Source organism: Giraffa tippelskirchi, chromosome 8 (assembly GCF_054371585.1).
Source record: "Giraffa tippelskirchi isolate mGirTip1 chromosome 8, T2T-mGirTip1v1.2.pri, whole genome shotgun sequence".
Classification (NCBI taxonomy): Eukaryota; Metazoa; Chordata; class Mammalia; order Artiodactyla; family Giraffidae; genus Giraffa; species Giraffa tippelskirchi.
In genome coordinates this window covers 142,468,153-142,488,705 of record NC_137282.1, presented here as the reverse complement: position 1 = coordinate 142,488,705, position 20,553 = coordinate 142,468,153, and the positions used below count along the sequence as shown (strand labels likewise).

The 20,553-nt window shown below is 46.9% G+C and overlaps 4 protein-coding genes across 4 annotated transcripts in view; all 4 read right to left on the bottom strand.

Annotated features, from left to right (window-relative positions):
• Positions 1-20,553, bottom strand: part of LOC145518361 (BOLA class I histocompatibility antigen, alpha chain BL3-7-like) — a 68,375-nt gene that overhangs the window by 33,163 nt on the left and 14,659 nt on the right.
• Positions 6,774-10,292, bottom strand: LOC145518368 (BOLA class I histocompatibility antigen, alpha chain BL3-6-like). 2 transcript variants are annotated; one of them, XM_081522697.1, is made up of 7 exons: positions 10,166-10,292; positions 9,579-9,848; positions 9,125-9,400; positions 8,230-8,505; positions 7,535-7,567; positions 7,345-7,392; positions 6,774-7,181 (listed from the first exon to the last, which is right to left on the bottom strand). In XM_081522697.1, the coding sequence occupies exons 1-7, from the start codon at positions 10,236-10,238 to the stop codon at positions 7,177-7,179; spliced, it is 981 nt and encodes a 326-aa protein (XP_081378823.1). In that variant the 5' UTR covers positions 10,239-10,292; the 3' UTR covers positions 6,774-7,176. The 2 variants fall into 2 exon arrangements, 1 of the variants encoding a protein (XP_081378823.1); XR_014062846.1 differs by lacking the exon at positions 7,535-7,567 and having other exon boundaries at positions 7,345-7,388; positions 8,187-8,505.
• LOC145518370 (BOLA class I histocompatibility antigen, alpha chain BL3-7-like) lies at positions 16,736-20,339 on the bottom strand. Its single transcript, XM_081522701.1, has 8 exons — positions 20,228-20,339; positions 19,652-19,912; positions 19,166-19,441; positions 18,284-18,559; positions 18,057-18,167; positions 17,592-17,624; positions 17,403-17,450; positions 16,736-17,239 (listed from the first exon to the last, which is right to left on the bottom strand). The coding sequence occupies exons 1-8, from the start codon at positions 20,289-20,291 to the stop codon at positions 17,235-17,237; spliced, it is 1,074 nt and encodes a 357-aa protein (XP_081378827.1). The 5' UTR covers positions 20,292-20,339; the 3' UTR covers positions 16,736-17,234.
• The window catches only part of LOC145518365 (BOLA class I histocompatibility antigen, alpha chain BL3-7-like), a 51,090-nt gene continuing 47,272 nt past the window's right edge, over positions 16,736-20,553 (bottom strand). Inside the window, exon 8 of the mRNA XM_081522684.1 lies at positions 16,736-17,239. Within this exon, the coding sequence (XP_081378810.1) occupies positions 17,235-17,239 (5 nt within the window). The 3' untranslated portion in view covers positions 16,736-17,234. The remainder of the gene's footprint in view (positions 17,240-20,553) is intronic.

The following is a 20,553-nucleotide window of genomic DNA, read 5'->3' as shown; positions in this document are numbered from 1 at the left end:
TTTCAAGGTAAAACCTGTTTTTGGTAATTTACTCTACGCCTTGAGCTTAACAGAAAAGAATGTAGTTCCATAAAGTCAAAGAACAGCAAGCTGAAGTTCAGCTTTAAGTAAGAATCATCAGTTAAATCAACAATTGTCTTATTATTTGTATTAAAGCTAAACTTCTATTTATATAAATCTCTAACTATTATGCTTTCATTATATAGGCTAAATACGTTAAGAGTAAAAACATAGTGAGTAAATATAGATTAAGTAACAGTTTCACAAAGCAATATTTTTTGTATTTCCTGCTGCTGCTGCTACTGCTAAGTCGCTTCAGTCGTGTCCGACTCTGTGCGACCCCACAGACGGCAGCCTAGCCCACCAGGCTCCGCCGTCCCTGGGATTCTCCAGGCAAGAATACTGGAGTGGGTTGCCATTTCCTTCTCCAGTGCATGAAAGGGAAAAGTGAAAGTGAAGTCGTTCAGTCGTGTCCGACTCTTAGCGACCCCATGGACTGTAGCCTACTAGGCTCCTCCGTCCATGGGATTTTCCAGGCAAGAGTACTGGAGTGGGGTGCCATTGCCTTCTCCGTTGTATTTCCTAACAAGCCTTTTTTCCTGTGAAGGGTTTTGTGCCCATAGGGGCTTTCTGTGCGGAGGCTCTCGATGCTGTTTTATTACTAGGGAGCAGTTATGCACATTAGCTCCAAAGGCACAGGTACATTTATTAAACAAACCAATATGTTAGCAAAAGGAATTTAGATCAGCATACTCTATATCCCAGATAATTTTATTTAGGGTGCTACCGTTCAGGGGCCTTGCTGATTTGAGGTTTCAGAATGATCTTTTTTAGTAGGGAATCAGGAAAGGCCTTTTGCCTAAGTCATAGAAAATAAGAAGAGGTTTATTATAGCAAGCGTCAGAAAGAGAGATCTCATTTTTAAGGTGAGTGCTGAGGCAGCCTCTCGAGAATCCCTGAGGCCTGAGTTGCTCTGCTCGTCAGTCCTTCTCCTCATGACTCTGTCATGAGTGGGGATCTCGTGAGCTGGCTCCCAGCACTACTCCAGACTTTCTGAATCTTAAAAAAAAAAAAAAAAGATGTCCAGGGATTTCCTATACAAAGCAAGATCAGGACTCCTGGGTCTGTGAGCCTTATACATGCAGTGTCAGAAACATGCAATCTGCTCAGGTGTGTGATCTCACCCAGTTGCATAGTACAGGGTGGGGAGTCCTTCCACTTCTACAGCCATCATTCCCTCTCTTGGTGACCTCCTCAGTTCTCAAGGCTTTAAATATCATTATGTGGTTCATTTCAGTTCAGTTCAGTTCATTCACTCAGTTGTGTCCGACTCTTTGCGACCCCATGAACCGCAGCATGCCAGGCCTCCCTGTCCATCACCAGCTCCCAGAATTTATCCAAACTCATGTCCATTGAGTCGGTGATGCCATCCAACCACCTCATCCTCTGTCATCCCCTTCTCCTCCTGTCTTCAATCTTTCCCAACATCAGGGTCTTTTCAAATGAGTCAGCTCTTTGCATCAGGTGGCCAAAATATTGGAGTTTCAGCTTCAACATCAGCCACCCAAATCTATTTCTCCAGTGCAGACATTTCTCTTAAACTCTGGACTCATTTGTCAAACTGCCAATCCAACTACCTGGCTTGTATTTCTAATAAAATCTCGGCTCCAACATCTCTTAAACCAAATGCCCATAATGTCCCCTCCCTCCAAAAATATGCTTCTTTGTCTTCCCCATCTCTGATGAGAGTAATTCCATCTTTTTACTTACATAGTCCAAAATTGAGCGTGTCCCCCTTGACTCCTCTTTCTCATACCCCAGATTTAATCCTTTAGGAAATGCTGTAAAGTCTATCTTTAGAACATGCAGAGAATACAATCACTTCCCACTACATCCATAGCCCATACCCCAGTTGAAGCAATGGCCATCTCCAGCCTGGACACTGTACTAGTTGCCACTACTTCCCCATGAACTCACTCACTCCTCACCTCCCAGTTCTGTTCTCAGCCCAGCAGCCAAGTGCTCCTTGTAAAGGAGAGGTTCAGTGGAATATTACTCAGCCATAAAAAAGAATGAAATAATGCCACTGGCAGCAACATGCATGGACCTAAAGATGATCTTTCTAAGTGAAGTAAGTCAGACAGAGAAAGAGAAATATCAACCACAAGAGGAATCTATTTTTATTTATTTATTTATTTGGCTGCACTGGGTCTTAGATGCAGCACATGGCTGTTTTTAGTTGTGGCATGTGGGCTCTAGTTCCCTGACCTGGGATGGAACCCGAGATCCCTGGCACTGGGAGTGTGGAGTCTTAGCCACTGGACCACCAGGGAAGTCCATGGAATCGATTTTTTTTAAAAAAGATACAAAAGAACTCATTTATAAAATAGGAACAGACTTACAGATATTAAAAACAAACTTATGGTTACCAAAGGGCAAACATAGGGAAGAGGGATAAATCAGGAGCTTGGGATGAACACACATACTACTATACATAAGATAGATAATCAACAAGGACCTATTGTTTAGCAAGGAGAACTCCACCCAATATTCTGTGATAACCTATATGAGAAAAGAATCTAAAAAAGAATGAATATATGTATATGCATGACTGAAACATTTTGCTGTACACCTGAAACTAACACATCATAAATAAACTATACTCCAATAAAATAAAAATATTAAATAAAACTGTAACTTCCATCTCACTTCACAGCAAAAGTCAAAATCTTTCCAGTATCCTCCAGGCCTACAAGGCCTGGCTGTACCTCTGACCTCATCTCAATTAATCTCTGCTCCAGCCATACTAGCCTTCTCATTTTAACAGGAACACATAGACATGTTCCTACCCTGGTGCATTTATCTGGAGATTCCCTCTGCCTGGAAAGAAGGTTCCTCAGACATCCTCAGGGATAATTCCTCACGTCCTTCAAATCTTTCCACCAAGATCACTGTCCAAGTGAGTCCCACCTTGGCTGCCCTAGTAAAATAACCACCTTCTCTGTTCACATACTAGATCACCTTCTCCACTGCATCTTTTCCATTGAATGTGTCCGTTTGTAACAGAAAAGGAAAATGTTAGTCACTCAGTCAAGTCCGACTCTTTGGACCCTATGGACTGCAGCCTGCCAGTCTCTTCTGTCCATGGCATTCTCCAGGCAAGAATACTGGCATGGATTGCCATTTCCTTCTCCAGGGGATCTTCCTGATCCAGGGATTGAACCTGTGTCTCCTGCATTGGCTGGCAGATTCTTTACCATCTGAAATACCAGGCAAGTAACAGAACACTTTCCTTATTTACTATGTTCATTGCATATAGTCTGTCTCTTCTCACCGCAGTACATGCTCCACAAGGCCAGAAATTTTTCTCTTAACTTCAGTGATGTTTACCAGATGCAAAACATTGTGTCATGTATCTGGCACACATCAGGTATCAGCTGAATGAATGGTGAATGTAAAGCACCTCCCTGTTTCTAGACACAGCATTTTTATTAATGGGACCTCAGGCTAAATGTTGTTTTGTGACAATTACAGTACATCACTCCTTCATGGATCACAGCCTTGTCGAATTCCCTTCCAATTTTGAACCACGGATCACATCCCTTCAGAGTTCAAAGATTGGGAAAGAAGTACGACAAGACTGTATACTGCCACCTTGCTTATTTAACTCATCATATGCAGAGTACATCAAGCAAAATGCTGGGCTGGATGAATCACAAGATTCATCAAGATTTCTGGGAGAAATATCAACAACCTCAGATGTGCAGATGATACCACACTAATGACAGAAAATAAGTAGGTACAAAAGAGCTTCCTGATGAGGGTTAAAGAGGAAAGTGAAAAAGCTGGCTGGAAATTCAACGTTCAAAAAAGGAGGATCATGCCATCCGGTCCCATCACTTCATGGCAAATAGAAGCAGAAAAAGTGGAAGCAGTGACAGATTTTATTTTCTTTGTTGCTGTTGTTCAGTCGATAAGTCATGTCTGAATCTTTGTGATCCCATGGACTGCAGCACACCAGGCTTCCTTGTCCTTCACCATCTCCCGGAGCTTGCTCAAATTCATGTCCATCGAATCAGTGATGCCATCTAATCATCTCATTCTCTGTCGTTCCCATCTCCTTCTGCCTTCAATCAGGATCTTTTCCAATGAGTTGGCTCTTCGCATCAGGTGGCCAAGGTATTGGAGTTTCAGCTTTAGCACCAGTCCTTCCCATGAATACTCAGGGTTGATTTCCTTTGGGATTGACTGGTTTGATCTCCTTGCTGTTCAATGGACTCTCAAGAATCTTTTCTGGCACCACAGTTCAAAAGCATCAATTCTTCGGCACTCGGTCTTCTTTATTGTCCAACTCTCACATCTGTACATGACTACTGGAAAAACCATAGCTTTGGCTACATGGAGCTTTGTCAGCAAAGTGATGTCTCTACTTTTTAATATGCTGTCTAGGTTTGTCGTAGCTTTTTGTCCAAAGCTAAAGGAGCAAGCGTCTTTTAATTTCATGGCTGCAGTCACTGTCTGCAGTGATTTTGGAGCCCAAAAAATAAAGTCTGTCACTGTTTCCATTGTTTCCCCATCTATTTGCCATGAAGCGAAGAGGTAAGATGCCACGGTCTTAGTTTTTGATTGTTGCATTTTAAGCCAGTTTTTTCACTCTCCTCTATCACTTTCATCAAGAAGCTCTTTAGTTCCTCTTCACTTTCTGACATTAGGGTGGTGTCATCTGCATATCTGAGGTTACTGATTGAGAACAACTGATTGTTGTTCTCCCAACAATCATGATTCCAGCTTGTGCTTCAACCAGCCTGGCATTTTGCATGATATACTCTGCATAGAAGTTAAATAAACAAGGTGACAACACATGGCCTTGACCTACTCCTTTCCCAATTTTGAACCAGTCCATTGTTCCATGTCTGGCTCTAACTATTGCTTCTTGACCTGCATTCAGGTTTCCCAGGAGGCAGGTAAAGTGGTCTGCTATTTCCATCTCTTTTTAAGAATTTTCCACAGTTGGTTTTGATCCACACAGTGAAAGGTTTTAGTGTAGTCAATGAAGCAAAAGTTGATGTTTTTCTGGAATTCCCTTGCTTTCTCCAGGAGCCAACAAATGTTCACAATTTGATCTCTGGTTTCTCTGCCTTTTCTAAATCCAGCTTATATATCTGAAAATTCTCGGTTCACATACTGTTGAACCCCAGCTGAAGGATTTTGAGCATTGCTTTGCTAGCATGTGAAATGAGCACAATTGTATGGTAGTCTGAACATTCTTTGGCATTGCCTTTTTTTGGGATTGGAGTGACAACTGACTGCTTTTTTCCTGGATTCCAAAATTATTGCAGATGGTGACTGCAGCCATGAAATTAAAAGATGCTTGCTCCTTGGAAGGATAGCTCTGACAAACCTAGATATTAAAACCTACATGTTAAAAACCTACATATTAAAAAAAAGAGAGAGACATCACTTTGTGGATAAAGGTCTGTACAGTTAAAATTAGGGTTTTTCCAGTAGTCATGTACCGATGTCAGAGTTGGGCCATAAAAAAGAGTGAGTGCCGAAGAATTCATGCTTTCAAATTGCGGTACTGGAGAAGACTCTTAGAGTCCCTTGGACAGCAAGGAGATCAAAACAGTCAATACTAAAAGAAAACAATCCAAAATATTCTCTGAAGCACCAATGCTGAAGGTGAAGCTCCAATACTTTGGTCAGCAGATTCAGAGCCCAGTCATTGGAAAAGACCCTGATGCTGGGAAAGATGGAAGGCAAAAGGAGAAGGGAACAGAGGATGAGATGGTTAGATAGCATCACTGACTCAATGGACATGAATTCTGAGCAATCTCTTGGAGATAGTAAAGGACAGGGAAGCCTGCCATGCTGCAGTCCATGGGGTTGCAAAAAGCTGGACATGACTTAGCAACTGAGCAACAACAACAACAGCACAGAATCTACTCACATTCACATCTGTATTTTTCTCACAAGTGCTTCCCTCCCCTTCCCCTCAAGAACCATCCTCCACACTACATCACACAATTATATTTTTTCTTTTCAGAAAAAAATAATTCACTTATAGGTTCTATTTTCAAACCCAATATAAAGCTAAATTAGATGCTGCTTTATAAATCTATGAGTTTGTACTGGAGTCAGCACTAGGATTACTAGAGCTAAGGGCAGGAAGAGTGGGTAGGCAAGCAGAACAGAATTCAGACAGGATCTAATCTAAGATGAGAAATTAAGCTTTCCCTCCTTCCTGCTAATTCCAGAATCTGGATCCTTTGAGAAGGTTGGGGGAAATATGGAAAAAACAATCAATCAAACCCTAGAAGGAAGGCAAGACCTGGATGAACCTGAAAATCCATCTCTGGAAACCAGAATCTCCTGTGTGCATGGGCAGTCTTGGGCCTTGTGGGACCATACGGAAAACAACTCCTCCAGCTGTCAGAGATGGGGGACACCCAGATGAGAATCAAACACAAACTCAGGCAAAAATCTCTAAAGAAAAAAAGAAACAACAAATAAACACCCAAAAGATAGGGGCTGAGAACTGGATGCAGGCCTGAACCAAGACTGACTTGGTGACTTCCTCTGAGATCACAGGTCCTGGTGGGACAATGTTTTACTGAAGAGACAAGGACAAAGGACCAGAGAAGATGACTTAGCCCATGAGTCACCATGTCAAAACCACAATGCGCTGAACACTGACTGGGTACTTTACTTGGTTCCTCACAGCTTCCTCTTGCCTCAACCTGCAACAGACTGAATATAGCACACACATATTCTGGAAGGTTCTCAGAGTTTCCATTTATTTCCTTTCTCAAACTTTAGAAATCCTTTCCTTTATTATCCCATCAACCCCTTGTGGCACCAATTAAAAAATTCATATATATAAATTTTATTTTCAACAAGGAAATAGGACATCATTCTCAGTATAATGTAAAGTTAAGACAGGGATAGAGTCCCACCCAGCCCCACCTCTGCTGGAACAGGACAGTGGATCAGGGAGGAGAACACAGGTCAGGATGGGGAGTCAGGGTGGTGGGCAGGGGTGGGCAGTTTCCCTATCTCCTCATGTTATGCTAATAGGAGCACAGACATTCAGATGCAGCTGCAGGAAAGGGAGTCTGGGGATCTGATGTCACAAAGTGGGACCAAGCATCACTCAGTCTTCACAAGGCAGCTGTCTCACACTGTGAGAGAAAAGAATCAAGAACTAGTTCAAGTCATTCATGTAGTGCTCACATTCTCAACAACCCCCCCAACATGCTCACATGTCCCACTCAAAGATCCCCACCACCCAGTGTGTCCCCTCTGCCTCAACTCATCTCCCAACTAGATGCTCCAGGATCTCACCTAGAGGACCCATGAGAGACACATCAGAGACCAGGGGACTGTCACTGCCTAGGAGAGAACAAAACCAGGGCATGGTCAGAATCCACAGGAGAGAAACTAGAGAATGAATTTTGATGAGGGTGAACCCCTGATGGCCTCCTGCCTGCACCCTCACAAGGTGTCTCTGGAATCACACTCCCTCCATACTTACTTGCAACCTGAGCGTAGCTCCCTCCTTTTTCATCTGTGAGAAGAAAACATCATGTGAGAGGCCAGGGAGACAACTGAGTCATGAGATCTTAGGGGAATCCCCTAATCCTGGACCCCAGAAAACTTTCCGGAACTGTGACCAAAAATTCAGAACAAAATCAGAAACATGAAGGAAGGAAATGAGGAGTACTGGACTAACTGTCCTCCTGGGGACCTGTCGTCAGTGAGGACCTTCCCCTCTGACCTTCAAGTCCTGAGAAACATCTAGCCTCCAACTGGAATTATGAAAGTGAAAAATCTGTCTTTCATTTTCACAGGTACTTTACAAAAGGGTCAGGGTCAGTGTTAGCATCAGCTCCAGATTCCACATGTGTGTGGAGGGTACTTTTCATTAATGAAGCAGGAAAACTTATACCTGGGTTTGAAACCCCAAGAGAGACAAGAAAACTCAGATCCCTCCCTCCCTTCTCTACTTGAGCGCTTCTTCCTCCACATCGCAGCTCCACCCACCACAGCTCCACTGACCAGAAGGAGATCCAGGCTAGCAATGATGCCCATGATGGGGTTGGAGGGCTGAGAAGATTTTGCGGAGGAAAATGAAGGGGCCCTGACTTCAGGCTTCAGTCCTGACCTTGTAGAAGTTCTCAAGATACCTGCTTTATCTGAGAAGAAGCTCCACCCCATGCCCCTACTTACTCCATCTCAGTGTGAGGGGCTCCTGAAGCCCCTCGTGCTGCACATGGCATGTGTATCTCTGCTCCTCTCCAGAAGGCACCACCAGGGCTGCCCATTTCTGGAAGGTTCCATCCCCTGAAGGCCTGGTCTCCACAAGCTCCATGTCCTGGGTCTGGTCCTCCCCGTCACGCTGCCAGGTCAGGTTGATCTCCTCAGGATAGAAGCCCAGGGCCCAGCACCTCAGGGTGACCTCACGGTCAGAGATGGGGTGATGGGTCACGTGTGCCTTTGGAGGGTCTGAGGAAGAACAATCAGAAAACTCACACTTTGTGTTACCTCCATGGCCCACTGAAGCAGCATCAGGTGACCATCCTGAGAATAAACAGGACAGTGGGTTTGAAAAGAAGCACAAACACCAGACATCAGCCTGGACTCCAGGGTGTGGGAACATCGCCTAATCCTTGGAAAGTTCTGGAGTCAGGGTGAGAGCCAAGGTAAGAGGCTGCATGTAAAAAGAATACAGAGCTTTTTCTGTATTGTTCCTGACTTGAGTGGAGGCTGAGTGACTCAGAAACGCTGGACTCAGGCCTCCTAAGATGCTCTCAGGGTAAGAACAGGCCTTGAGAGAGAGTCAAGGTTAACAAGATGGTGGCCAGGGTCAAAGGGCAGCACTGACCAGTTATTTCAGAGATGGTTTCCTGCTTCTTCCCCAAAGACACTGGATTCCTTAATTGTCCTTTTGAGAAATGGGGCCACTGGCAAGTCACCATGTACTGAATATGAAAACCTGAGCGGATTCCTCCCTCTCTTGATAAGAAGTTGGGGCGCTGTTCCCACAAGGGACCCATTTTCCTCTCCTCGTGGGAAACCAGATCCAGCCCGAGGGGAGGTCAGGGAGGCCCCGTGCCCCTTGTACCTGTGCGCAGCAGCGTGTCCTTCCCGTTCTCCAGGTATCTTCGCAGCCACTCCACGCACCCGCCCTCCAGGTAGTTTCTGTGCTCCTCCGCTGTACCGACCGCCTCCCACTTGCGCTTGGTGATCTGAGCCGCCGTGTCCGCCGCGGTCCAGGAGCGCAGGTCCTCGTTCAGGGCGATGTAATCTCTTCCGTCGTAGGCGAACTGCTCATACCCGCGGAGGAGGCGCCCGTCCGGCCCCACGTCGCAGCCGTACATCCACTGGAAGGTGTGGGACCCTGACCCGCCCGACCACCCGCAGGGATTAAACCCAAACTGAAAATGAAACCGGGTCAAGTCCCCGCGGGAGGGTCTCACAGTGTTGGGGTGACCCTCGGACCCGGAAACTCGGGGTGATCCCGGCCGGTCCCTGGGGGTGGGGGGGTCGTGACCTGGACCCGGGCCCGCGTCGCTCACCGGCCTCGCTCTGGTTGTAGTAGACGCGCAGGGTGTTCAGGTTCGCCCGGAAAATCTGTGCGGTGTCCCTGGCTTTCCGCGTCTTCTGATCCCAATACTCGGGCCCCTCCTGCTCCACCCACCGCGCCCGCGGCTCCATCCTCGGATTCGGGGCGTCGCTGTCGAACCACACGAACTGCGTGTCGTCCACGTAGCCGACGGTGACTAAGCGGGGCTCCCCGAGGCCGGGTCGGGACACGGCGGTGTAGAAATACCTCAGGGAGTGAGGGCCTGGGGGCGGGAAGGGGTGAGACCCGGCCCGACCTCCTCCCGGCACTAGTAGCGGGTCCGACGTGATGGGGCCGGGAGGGCGGAGGGGCGACGGGCTCGTGAGAGGGAAAAGGTCGGAGAAGGACCAGGACTTGGGGAGAGAGAAAGGGGTGGGGAAGCAAGGGAGGCACAGGACGGGACAGCGGGGAGGGGGCGAGTCTGGGAGGAGACGGCGGGGTCGCTCCTTCCCCGGGGGTCCTGCGCCCCGCCCCCCCGACTCCCGGACGGTCCCCTCGCGCCTCCCCGCAGAGGCCGTTCCCTCCCGACCCCGCACTCACCCGCCCGGGTCTCGGTCAGGACCAGGGCCCCCGAGAGCATCAGGAGGAGGGTTCGCATTCCCATGACCAGCATTCTCCACGCCTGGGGAGAAGCTGAGTCCGGCGGGTCTGTGGAGACTTTGTAACTGGGAACCGCGGGGACACTGATTGGCTGCTAGAAACCGGACACCCAGTGGGAGTGAGAACTGGGGCCGCGTTACGAGTGTCCAGGCAGGAGGGCTCGATACAGGTTGTGAGAGAAAAATGAAACTCTGGGAGACTGGGAATCTCCGACACTGATCGTCCCCCCCGCAAAACACCGTCCTTGACCCTGAGAGCCTCCGGGGACATGGGACTTTGCCCTGATCCCTCCCCTCCTGCACCGAGAGCTCTTTGTCACACTGTTTGCCTGAGTCCTATCAATATTTTCCAAGGTAGAAATAATAAAATTTAAATTCTTTAAGTAATTTGTTTAGAATAACATTAATAACCCGTGCATCTAATATGAAAAATAAGTTATTTCCCAAAACAAACGTGATAGTGGGAACAGTGAAGCTTTTTACGTTTTTATATTTTTACTATTCCCTTTCTTGCCGTCTCATTAGAAGACCACTGGATTTTCACCTTGCTTCTACATTGAATCCATTATTTTGATTAAAATCTATGAAAATAAAATGGCCCACATATATGTAGGAGTAGTATTTTTAATAAGCTTTTCAGGTAATTATGTAAATTCATCTTTGATACAAATCTAAAACTACAGAACTGGTAGTTTCTTAAAGGTTATTTTCAAAGTGGGCCTGAAACTATATCATTGACTATTTACTACAGTCCTACAGCTTTTTTCCATATTGAATCACTTATACTACTATAAGATTTTTTGTAAGTAATACATTGTTTCGCTAAGTTACATAAATCTTCCAGTGTCATTCACTCTTTCAAGTGAAGTTTGTATTCCATGCAAGAGAGGGTAGTTCAGCTCATGCAGATTATTTTCCTTGGGTCTCTGGACTTTGGAATGTAGCAGAAGCACTTGATGTATACTTCCCATGCCATCATAGAAGATACTTTTGGTTTCTTTGAGGGAAAACAAAACTATTTATTCGTATTTTGAGATGTGACCATAAACTTGATTTTCCTGAGGGAAGCAGCTCGTTTTTGCAATAAGAAATGCAACATAACAATATTTGTACAAGATACATGTTAAGATTAGAACACCATCTTCTGAATTTCATCTAAGCATGAGAAGTTTGACAGACCACTATCACAGTTTTTTTTTGATTACTCTAGCACAAGTGAATAATAGCAGATTTTAGAATTATCATACCATTCTATACTGCATTATAACATGACATACTTTACTTCTGTTCTCTTGCAGTATATCAGGTCTTTTAGAGCATCATCAGAGAAAGTGTGACATTCACCAAGCATGCTCACTTCAAAGAAAGCACATACCTATTTTATGCCATCAGGTTTATCATTCATTGTTCAAGAAAAGCAGCATTATTAAGAGAGAGTCATGTAGAACTTTACTTGCCCACGTAATTATTTCCTGTCAATTAAATCCCGCATTTAAGCATTAGCTCCATAAGATCTGGTGTTAGTTCACCAAGGGTATCAGAGGTGTCCCCAGATCCCTAGAGTGGACAACACACAGTAGGACAATCAAGGAGGCCAAAGTAAGCATGAAAAATTAGAGCAGTTGGAGAGATTTGATCTGGGGAATACCTGGAACCAGGCAGGACCTGTCTGAAGGGTGCTGTGGGAAGGCTCTCCAGTGTCCAGGGTCTGGCAAGCGAGGTGGTAGCTGATTTATGATGTCCTCCTGTCAGGACAGCTCCAGGAGAGTCTCAATTTCAAATACATTCTCAAATCTGTCAGATCCTGATCCCAAATGTGTTCATGCAGCAGTATTGGCATGTCTGCTTTGCTCAGTGCTGGGTTGGGGGCCTGTCATACACTCAAAACCAAGATGTAGACTCTGTTCTCACATGGCTGAGCACCGGGTTATAATGGAATACAGTGTATGCTGTTGCTGGCAGAGAAAAACCAGTAACTAAAATCATCACCTCATTTCTCTCTCACAGATATTACAACCATTGCTCATTATTCTTACCCTGTTGCTTTCTTAGAATATATAGGATTTTAGCAAAGTTCCCCCAGGAAGGCAGACTCTGTGCTTTGGGGACAGGAGATAGTGTGGACCTGACCTTGGCTCTGCTCAGCAGATCTCCCTCTCTGGATGACTTTACTGAGATCTACTGCCCACCTTCACATGGTCTCCTAGGGTGTCAGGGACATTCCCAATTGTCTTCTGAGCAGACCACTTGGTCCCCAAAGATTCATATCACAAAGCAGGGGCAACATGATTGAAAAACATTTCTAGTACATTACATAGACTATCAAAGCTGTTTTACACAAATAGATGTTTATAGATGATAGAGAGAGACAGGGCAGGACAGAGGTGGACACAGATGAGGGACTGGACACATAATTTTACATGTCTGTGTGTCACAGAGACAACTTATGTCAGGGGCACATCTTATATTTGTTACCTGTATGGACTTTCAATAGCTTCCAAGTGAGATTAAAGAAGAAAAGCAAATCGATGTACCTTGAAGAAATCCTCTGTGTTTATAAAACATGCTCTGACTAAGCCTAATTTGGAGAGGACAGCTGGAGAATGGGGCAGTGTGTTCCTTGTAAGCGGTAACAACCGTCCTCTAGTGGTAAAGTGAGGAATGGCATGAGTGCTGCAGGGCTCCTTGACAAATATGGAAGCCCATATTCCAACTTGCCACCTTCACAGTCCTGCTGTTAGAGCAAACCAAGTTTTGTAAGATTCGGTGTTTGGGGGTGCCTTCTAGAGGAAGTCATTGTTTTGACTAGGACACAAGAGGCAACTTCCTAAGTGTAGTGTTTCAGAGAGTGTTGACTGAGCCCCTGAGTCAGGTGCTGGGTCCACAGGAGAGACTAGAGAGGAGGTCTCTGCCTCACGGGTCATGCAGAGAGAGGGTGGGAACGCGCTGGGTTCACTTGTCTACACCACAGCTCTGTGTGTCTGTTGGGGAGAAGTTAGTCTATCCAAGCAAAGCAGTTTAGGCACTTTTCTGTTTATATTAACAAGAAAATACTTTAGAAAATAGAGAACTATATCACTCAACATATCTGTATGATTTCATCTGGATTTATATAGCTTTCTAAAAAATTGGATTACCTTATCTTACTCGACTCTTCTTCACTTAATATGAGTAATTGTTCCAACCATTCATAACTTTAGAGTGTACAAATTTAATGAATTCAATATGATACTATTTCTTATGACACCTTGTAGGTCATTAAAGGCCCTGCTTCCAAGCTCTTGTTCTAGCTTCTCCCACTGGTATCCCGTTCTTTTCTGAAAGTGGAGTCCAAATCTTATAATCTCCAAGCACCTTCCAATCTAGAATCACTGTATGAACTTCCAGAAGACGTTCTCTTTTCCTTTTCTCCTGGGATGGCAGGCACTTCCCATCATGTCTTCTCTGCTTCTGTGGATTCAGAGCTTCTCTCCGACCAAGATGCTGCTCAATCAGTTCTCAGGCCGTTCTTTGCACAGAGCTTGGTGTGTGGTAAACAGTCACTAAACATTTGAAAGCTAAATAAATTGAAATGAATACTCACTGTTGCTGACAACTTTAATTGTTCTACCCTCCTGGGGACACATGGGGAAGACTTCCCAGCCTCCTTTGTGGTCACAGGACCATGTCGCTGCCAGTGGAGCAGGAGAGGACCTTGTGTGTATCCTTTCAGATCTGGCCCATCACGACCTCTCACATGCATTTCTCCACATTCTCGCTCCTTTTGCTGAAGGATGCTGGTGGGGCTGAGGTCTAAGCACCTGGGAATCCTGAGAAGCAGGAGGGGCTCAAAGGGCTCATGCTGGCACCAGTTTGGGGGTGGACTCCAGGTATCCTCTGGTGAGTGTCTCTAGACTATTTGAAGAGGGATGGTTTCATCTTTATCTCTGCCCTGCTCCTCTGCCTTGAGTGTCACATTTTGGGGACCATCTCAGTCTCCAACTTCCCTTTCCTCAGGATGAGGGGCTTCCAGGAGCTCCAGCACCTCAGTGGCTACAGGAGATACTTTTACAATGTGGGTTTGAAGAACTTCCCTGGTGGTCCAGTGGCTAAGACTCTGAGCTCCCAAGGCAGTGGGCCAGAGTCTGAACCTTGGTTGGGGAACTAGATCTCACATGTTGCAACTAAAGATCTCATATGCCAACTGAAGACCCCATATGCTGCAGCTAAAGAACCCACATCCAACAACTAAGACCTGGCACAGCCTAAATAAAGAAATAACTGCTTTTTCAAACTGGTGCCTTGGGAAATAGAGAAACATCAATAAAGTCAAGAACATTAAAAAAAAAGAAATAACTTTTTTGTAAAAATGTGGATTTAAAAATAAGAATTTTCATTTATTTATTAATATTTACAAAATTTATTTTACTGAATTATAGTTGTTTTATAATATTGTGTTAATTTGTGCTGTACAGCATAGTGATTCAGTTATATATGTATATAGATACACATATTCTTTTTCATATTCTTTTCCGCTATTATTTATCAACAAAAAATAAGAATTTTTAATGTGTCAGTCAGCATATTTTGAAGCAAACTTTTTTTCCCTGCAAGAAAGTTGTGGTGAAAATAATTACTGTTGCAGTTTGCTACACTAGTCTCCATTATTGTGAAGTTTTACCTCAAAGTAAATGTCAACATAGTGAAAAGTCACATAATATCTTAGTAATACTATGAAAGTAGGTTGCACCCCATGGATCTCATAAAAGGGTCTCAGCGATGTCAAGGATTCCACAGACCACACTCTGAGAACTGCTGTTTTGAATAAATCAGGGAGTCTCCCAACTGATCCCTGCCTTTGCCTCCTCTTCATTTCAGAGGATCCTTCTCCCTGAACTGGATTTCCTGCCTCCCCAAACTCAGCTGAGGGCCTTGCCCCTTGGCTGCTCTGGAAGAGAACTCACCCTCTAGAAAGCGATGCCATAGAGTGTCCTCAGTCTGGGAAAGGAAGAGGGGGACAGCGGTTTCCCCTTTGGGATTGGAACAGTTCGTGCCTGAAGGCACCATCTGCACTTATAACTAATTTTGGTTTTATTTCACACCAACTTACTATGTATTCATATCCCAGACAGAAATCTGACGTAGTGTCTAACAGAAATGATAGTGACTCTTTCACCTCACATGGTCTAATGCATCTGACTTGAGGCTCACAAAGCATGAAGGGCAGTCCTGTCCAACAGAACGTTCTGTGATGAAGGAATTGTTCTATATCTGTGCTGCCCACCCAGGGAGCCACTAGCTGCATGTGGCTATTTCAGCACCTCAAACATGACTGTTGTGATGAGTACTTTTATTTTACTTAATGAATTAATTGTTCAAATATTTTTATTTATTTTGTTGAAGTCTTGTTGATTTACAATGTTGTGTTACTTTCTGCGGTACAGCAAAGTGACTCAGTTACACACATTTATAGGTTCTTTTCTATATTCTTTTCTATTATGATTTATCTCAGGATGTTGAATAGGGTTCCCTGTGCTATTATTGTTTATCCATTCTATTGTTTTTTAAAAAACATTTATTTACTTGGCTGCGTTGGGTCTTAGTTGCAACACACAGGATGTTCACTGTGTCACGTGGGATCTTTTTCATTGTGGTATGCGGGTTCGGTTCCTCTGAGGCGTGTGGGATCTCAGTGCCCCAACCAGAGGTTGAACCCTGTACCCAGTATTGCAAGACGGATTCTTAACCACTGGATCACCAGGGAAGTCCCCTGTTTATCCATTCTTTTTGTAATAGTTTGCAGCCCTAGGCCATCCTTCCCCCAGCTCCCTCCCCCAGGCTCTCCCTCTTGGCAACCACAAGTCTGTTCTCTGTATCTGTGAGTCTGTGTCTGTTTTAATTTTATTTAATTCAAATAGCCGTATGTGACTAGTAGCCAGCATATGGATAGTGCATGTCTAGAATGTCCTTAACTTTCACTCTCTTCCTCCCAAAAGTTATTGTGTGATCCATAGATTGATGCATATTAAAATACAGTCTTTACATGAATATAGTGGGTTTGTCTATGTGGGTCTTAGATACAGCCTTAAAATGTAGCATGCACAAAAAGTTTCATTATCTAAGCAGACCATGGTATATCACCTTAAGGTTATAAGATCCCACAGGCCACAGAGCAACTAAGCTAGCACACTATAACTATTGCAGTTCGCCTGCTCTGGACCCCATGTGCCACAATCCATGTATGGTAAAGGAGCAAGGAAGCTCCCTCGTGCTGCAACTAAGACCCAAAGCAGCCAAACAAATATATATATATTTAAAAAAACAAAAGAATAAAGAGTGGGGAAGGAAGTAGTAGAGGGCTCTGAGGAGGGAGGAGGAAGTGAGCTGACTCATGAAGTGGCTTCTGGAGAGTGCAGGGTGGGGGCCAGTGAGATCTGAGCTCAACAGCTTAGACAGAGATGGTTCCAGCACCTGGGCAGCAGCCAGAAGATGAAAATAAACTCGAAGTAAATGCAACCAAATATCTCCTGTGTGACGATTACAGTTCTTTTAATTTTGTCCTTTATCACTTTCAACACTTTGTAACTTATTTTACAGTGAATATTTATTTTATTATATTATGTGTTATATATACATCATAGTCAGAACTTCATTTAAATTTTTAAGAAAGAAGGCAGGTGGGTAGAAAAGTGAAGAGCTGGGGACACAAAGCTGGGTGTCCTGGGCTCCATGCCCAGGCTCCGGGCAGTGACTCACACGGTCTTTTCTTCTCTTCTCAGGACCGAGTTCTCTGTGGAGGCCAAGCAGAATCTTAACCTCCTTTTGAGACATGCGGTCGTCTATTAGGACTTTGTCACCTCTTTGACAAATCCAGGAGTTTGGGTTGGAAGAGGTCGGCAGTCTCCCCACCTCTTCATGTTACGCTAATAGGAGCACAGACCCATTCAGATGCAGCTGCAGAAACAGGAGTCTGGGGATCTGACGTCACAAAGTGGGACCGAGCACCACTCAGTCCCCACAAGGCAGCTGTCTCACACTGTGAGAGAAAAGAAGCAGGAACCAGTTCAGGTCAGTCATGTAAGGGCTGACATTCTCCACAGCCCCCCACATGCTCACATGTCCCACTCAAAGATCCCCACCACCCAGTGTGTCCCCTCTGCTTCAACTCCTCCCCCAATCTAGACCCTCCAGAGTCTCACCTTTAGTAACTGTGAGAGACACATCAGAGCCCTCGGTACTGTCACTGCCTGGAGGAGAACAAGACCAGGACGTGGTGAGAACCGACAGGAGAGAAACTGGAGAAGGCACTTTGAGGAGCGTGAGTCCCCCATGCGCCCCTGTCTGCACCCTCACAAGGGTCTCAGGAATCACACCCCCTCTGTACTTACTAGCAGTCTGGGTGTAGCTCCCTCCTTTTTCACCTGTGAGAAGAAAGTATCACGTGAAAGACCATGGAGCAGACTGAGTCATGAGATCCTAGAGGAACTCCCTAGTCCTGGATGACAAAGAACTTCTCAGAACTGTGACCAAAAATTCAGGACAGGCTCAGGGACATGAAAGAAGGAGATGTGGAGGGACTGGACCACCTGCCCTCCTGGAGGTCTGTCCTCAGCAGGGACATTCCCTTCTGACCTTCAAATGCTGAGAAACAGGCCCCGAACTGGAATTATGAAGATGAAAAACTTGTCTTTCATTTTCACATGTACTTTACAAAAGGGTCAGTCTTAGTATCAGCTCAGATTCCACATGTGTGTGGAGGGTACGTTCCAGTAACGAGGCAGGCAAACTTCCACCTGGGCCAGAAACCTGCCCAGTGAGACAAGAAAACTCCGATCCCTCCCTCCCTTCCCTACCTGAGTGCTTCTTCCTCCAAATCACACCGCCAGTCACCACAGCTCCAGTGACCATGAGGAGAACCAGGCCAACAATGATGCCCATGATGGAGATGGAGGGCTGAGGAGGTTCTGTGGAGGAAAGGGAAGGGACCCAGACTTCAGGTTTCAGTCCTGACCTGGCTGAACGTGTCCAAAAGGGCTCCTGCTTCATCTGAGAGGAAGTTCCATTCCTACCCCCTCCTTACCCCATCTCAGGGTGAGGGGCTCCTGAAGCCCCTCGTGCTGCACATGGCATGTGTATCTCTGCTCCTCTCCAGTAGGCACCACCAGGGCTGCCCACTTCTGGAAGGTTCCATCCCCTGAAGGCCTGGTCTCCACAAGATCCATGTCCTGGGTTTGGTCCTCCCCGTCACGCTGCCAGGTCAGTGTGATCTCTTTAGGGTAGAAGCCCAGGGCCCAGCACCTCAGGGTGACCTCATGGTCAGAGATGCGGTGATGGGCCACATGTGTCTTTGGAGGGTCTGAAGAGGAAGAATCAGAAAATTCACACTCCATGGGCCACTGAAGCAGTACCACAACCATACTGAGAATGGACGAGATAATGGGTTTGAAAAGCAGCAGCACAAACACCAGACACCAGCCTGGACTCTGGGGTCTGGGAAAAACTCCTAGTCCTTAGAAAGTTCTGGAGTCAGGGTGAGTGCCAAGGTAGAAGACTCCATGTAAGGGGAAAATACAGAGTAATGGTCCTGATTGGGTGGAGGCTGAATGGTTCAGAAAAGCTGGAGTCTGGCCTCCTAAGATGTTCTCAGGGTGAGAACAGGCCTTGAGAGAGAAAGTCATAGTTCACAAGATGGCAGTCAGGGTCAAAGGGCACTGCTGACCAGTTATTTCAGGGATGCTTTTCTGCTTCTTCTCCAAAAACACTGACTGCTTTAACTGTCCCTCAGAGAAGTGGGGCCACTGGTGTAGTCACCGTCTTGTACAGAATATGAAAACCTGGGGGGATTCCCCGCTCTCCAGACAAGAAGTTGGGGCGGTGTTCCCAGAAGGACCCCATTTTCCTCTCCTGGGGGAAAGCCGGCACCAGCCTGAGAGGAAATCAGGGAGTCCGGTGCCCCTCATGCCTGCGCGCAGCAGTGTGTCCTTCCCGTTCTCCAGGTGTCTGCGGAGCCACTCCACACACTTGACCTCCATGTAGTTCCGTTCGAACTCTGCCCCACCGGAGATCTGCCACTTGAGCTTGGCGATCTCAGCGGTCGCGTCCCCCGCGGTCCAGGAGCGCAGGTCTCGGTTCAGGGTGAAGTAATCTCTGCCGTCGTAAGCGGTCTGCCAGAACCCGCGGAGGAGGCGGCCGTCCGGCCCCACGTCGCAGCCAAACATCCACTGGTAGGTATGAGACCCTGACCCGCCCCGACCATTCGCGGTGATTAAACCCAAACTGAAAATAAAACCGGGTCAAGTCTCCGCCCCCCACTTCCCCCGGCTCCTCCCGAGTCGGGGGGCGGTGAGTGTCCTGCAATGTCGGGGTGACCCTCGGACCCAGAGATTCGGACCCCAGCCAGTCCCTGGGGGTAGGGGTCGTGACCTGGACCCGGGCCCGCGTCGCTCACCGGCCTCACTCTGGTTGTAGTCGCCACGCAGTTTGTTCAAGCAAAATCGGGAATCCTGTTGACGTTCCTCGACATCTCGTGTCAGCTCTTCCCAGTATTCCGGGTCCATCCACGGCGCTCCCGGCTCCATTCTCGGATTCGGGGCGTCGCTGTCTAACCGCGCGAACTGCGTGTCGTCCACGTAGCCGACGGCAAAGAAACGCGGCTCCCCGAGGCCGGGCCGGGACACTCCGGTGGTTAAATACCTCAGAGAGTGGGAGCCTGGGGGCGGGGAGGGATGAGACCGGCCCGACGTTCCTCCCGGGGCGGGTCCTCGCGCAGAGGTCATGGGCCCGGGAGTGGGGAGGGTCTAGGGGCACGTGAGACCGAAGAGATCGGAGAAGGACCGGGACTTCTTGGGGGAGAGAAATGGGGGCGGGAAGCAGGGGAGGGACAGGACGGGACCAGGTGTGAGAGGACGGGTCTGGGCAAGGGCGGCGGTGTGGCTCCTTCTCTGGGGGTCCTGCCCCCCACCCACCCCGGGCAGTCCCCTCGCCCCTTCCCGCAGAGGCCGTTCCCTCCCGACCCCGCACTCACCCGCCCGGGTCTCGGTCATGACCAGGACCCCCGAGAGCAGCAGGAGGAGGGTTCTCGGCCTCATGAAACCTATCCTCCGGGTCTGGGGAGAAACTGTGTCCCCGCGGAGGGTGGGTGTGGGGTATCGGTGGAGACTTTATAACCTGGAACTGCGGGGCCGCTGATTGGCTTCTAGAAACCAGACACCCAATGGGAGTGAGAATTAGGGCCGCGACACGAGTGTCCGGGCAGAGAGGCACAACACAGTTTGAGAAGAGAAAGGGAAACTCGAGGAGACTAGGGATCCCCAACACAGACAGTCCCCGCCCCAAACAAGGCCCTTGACT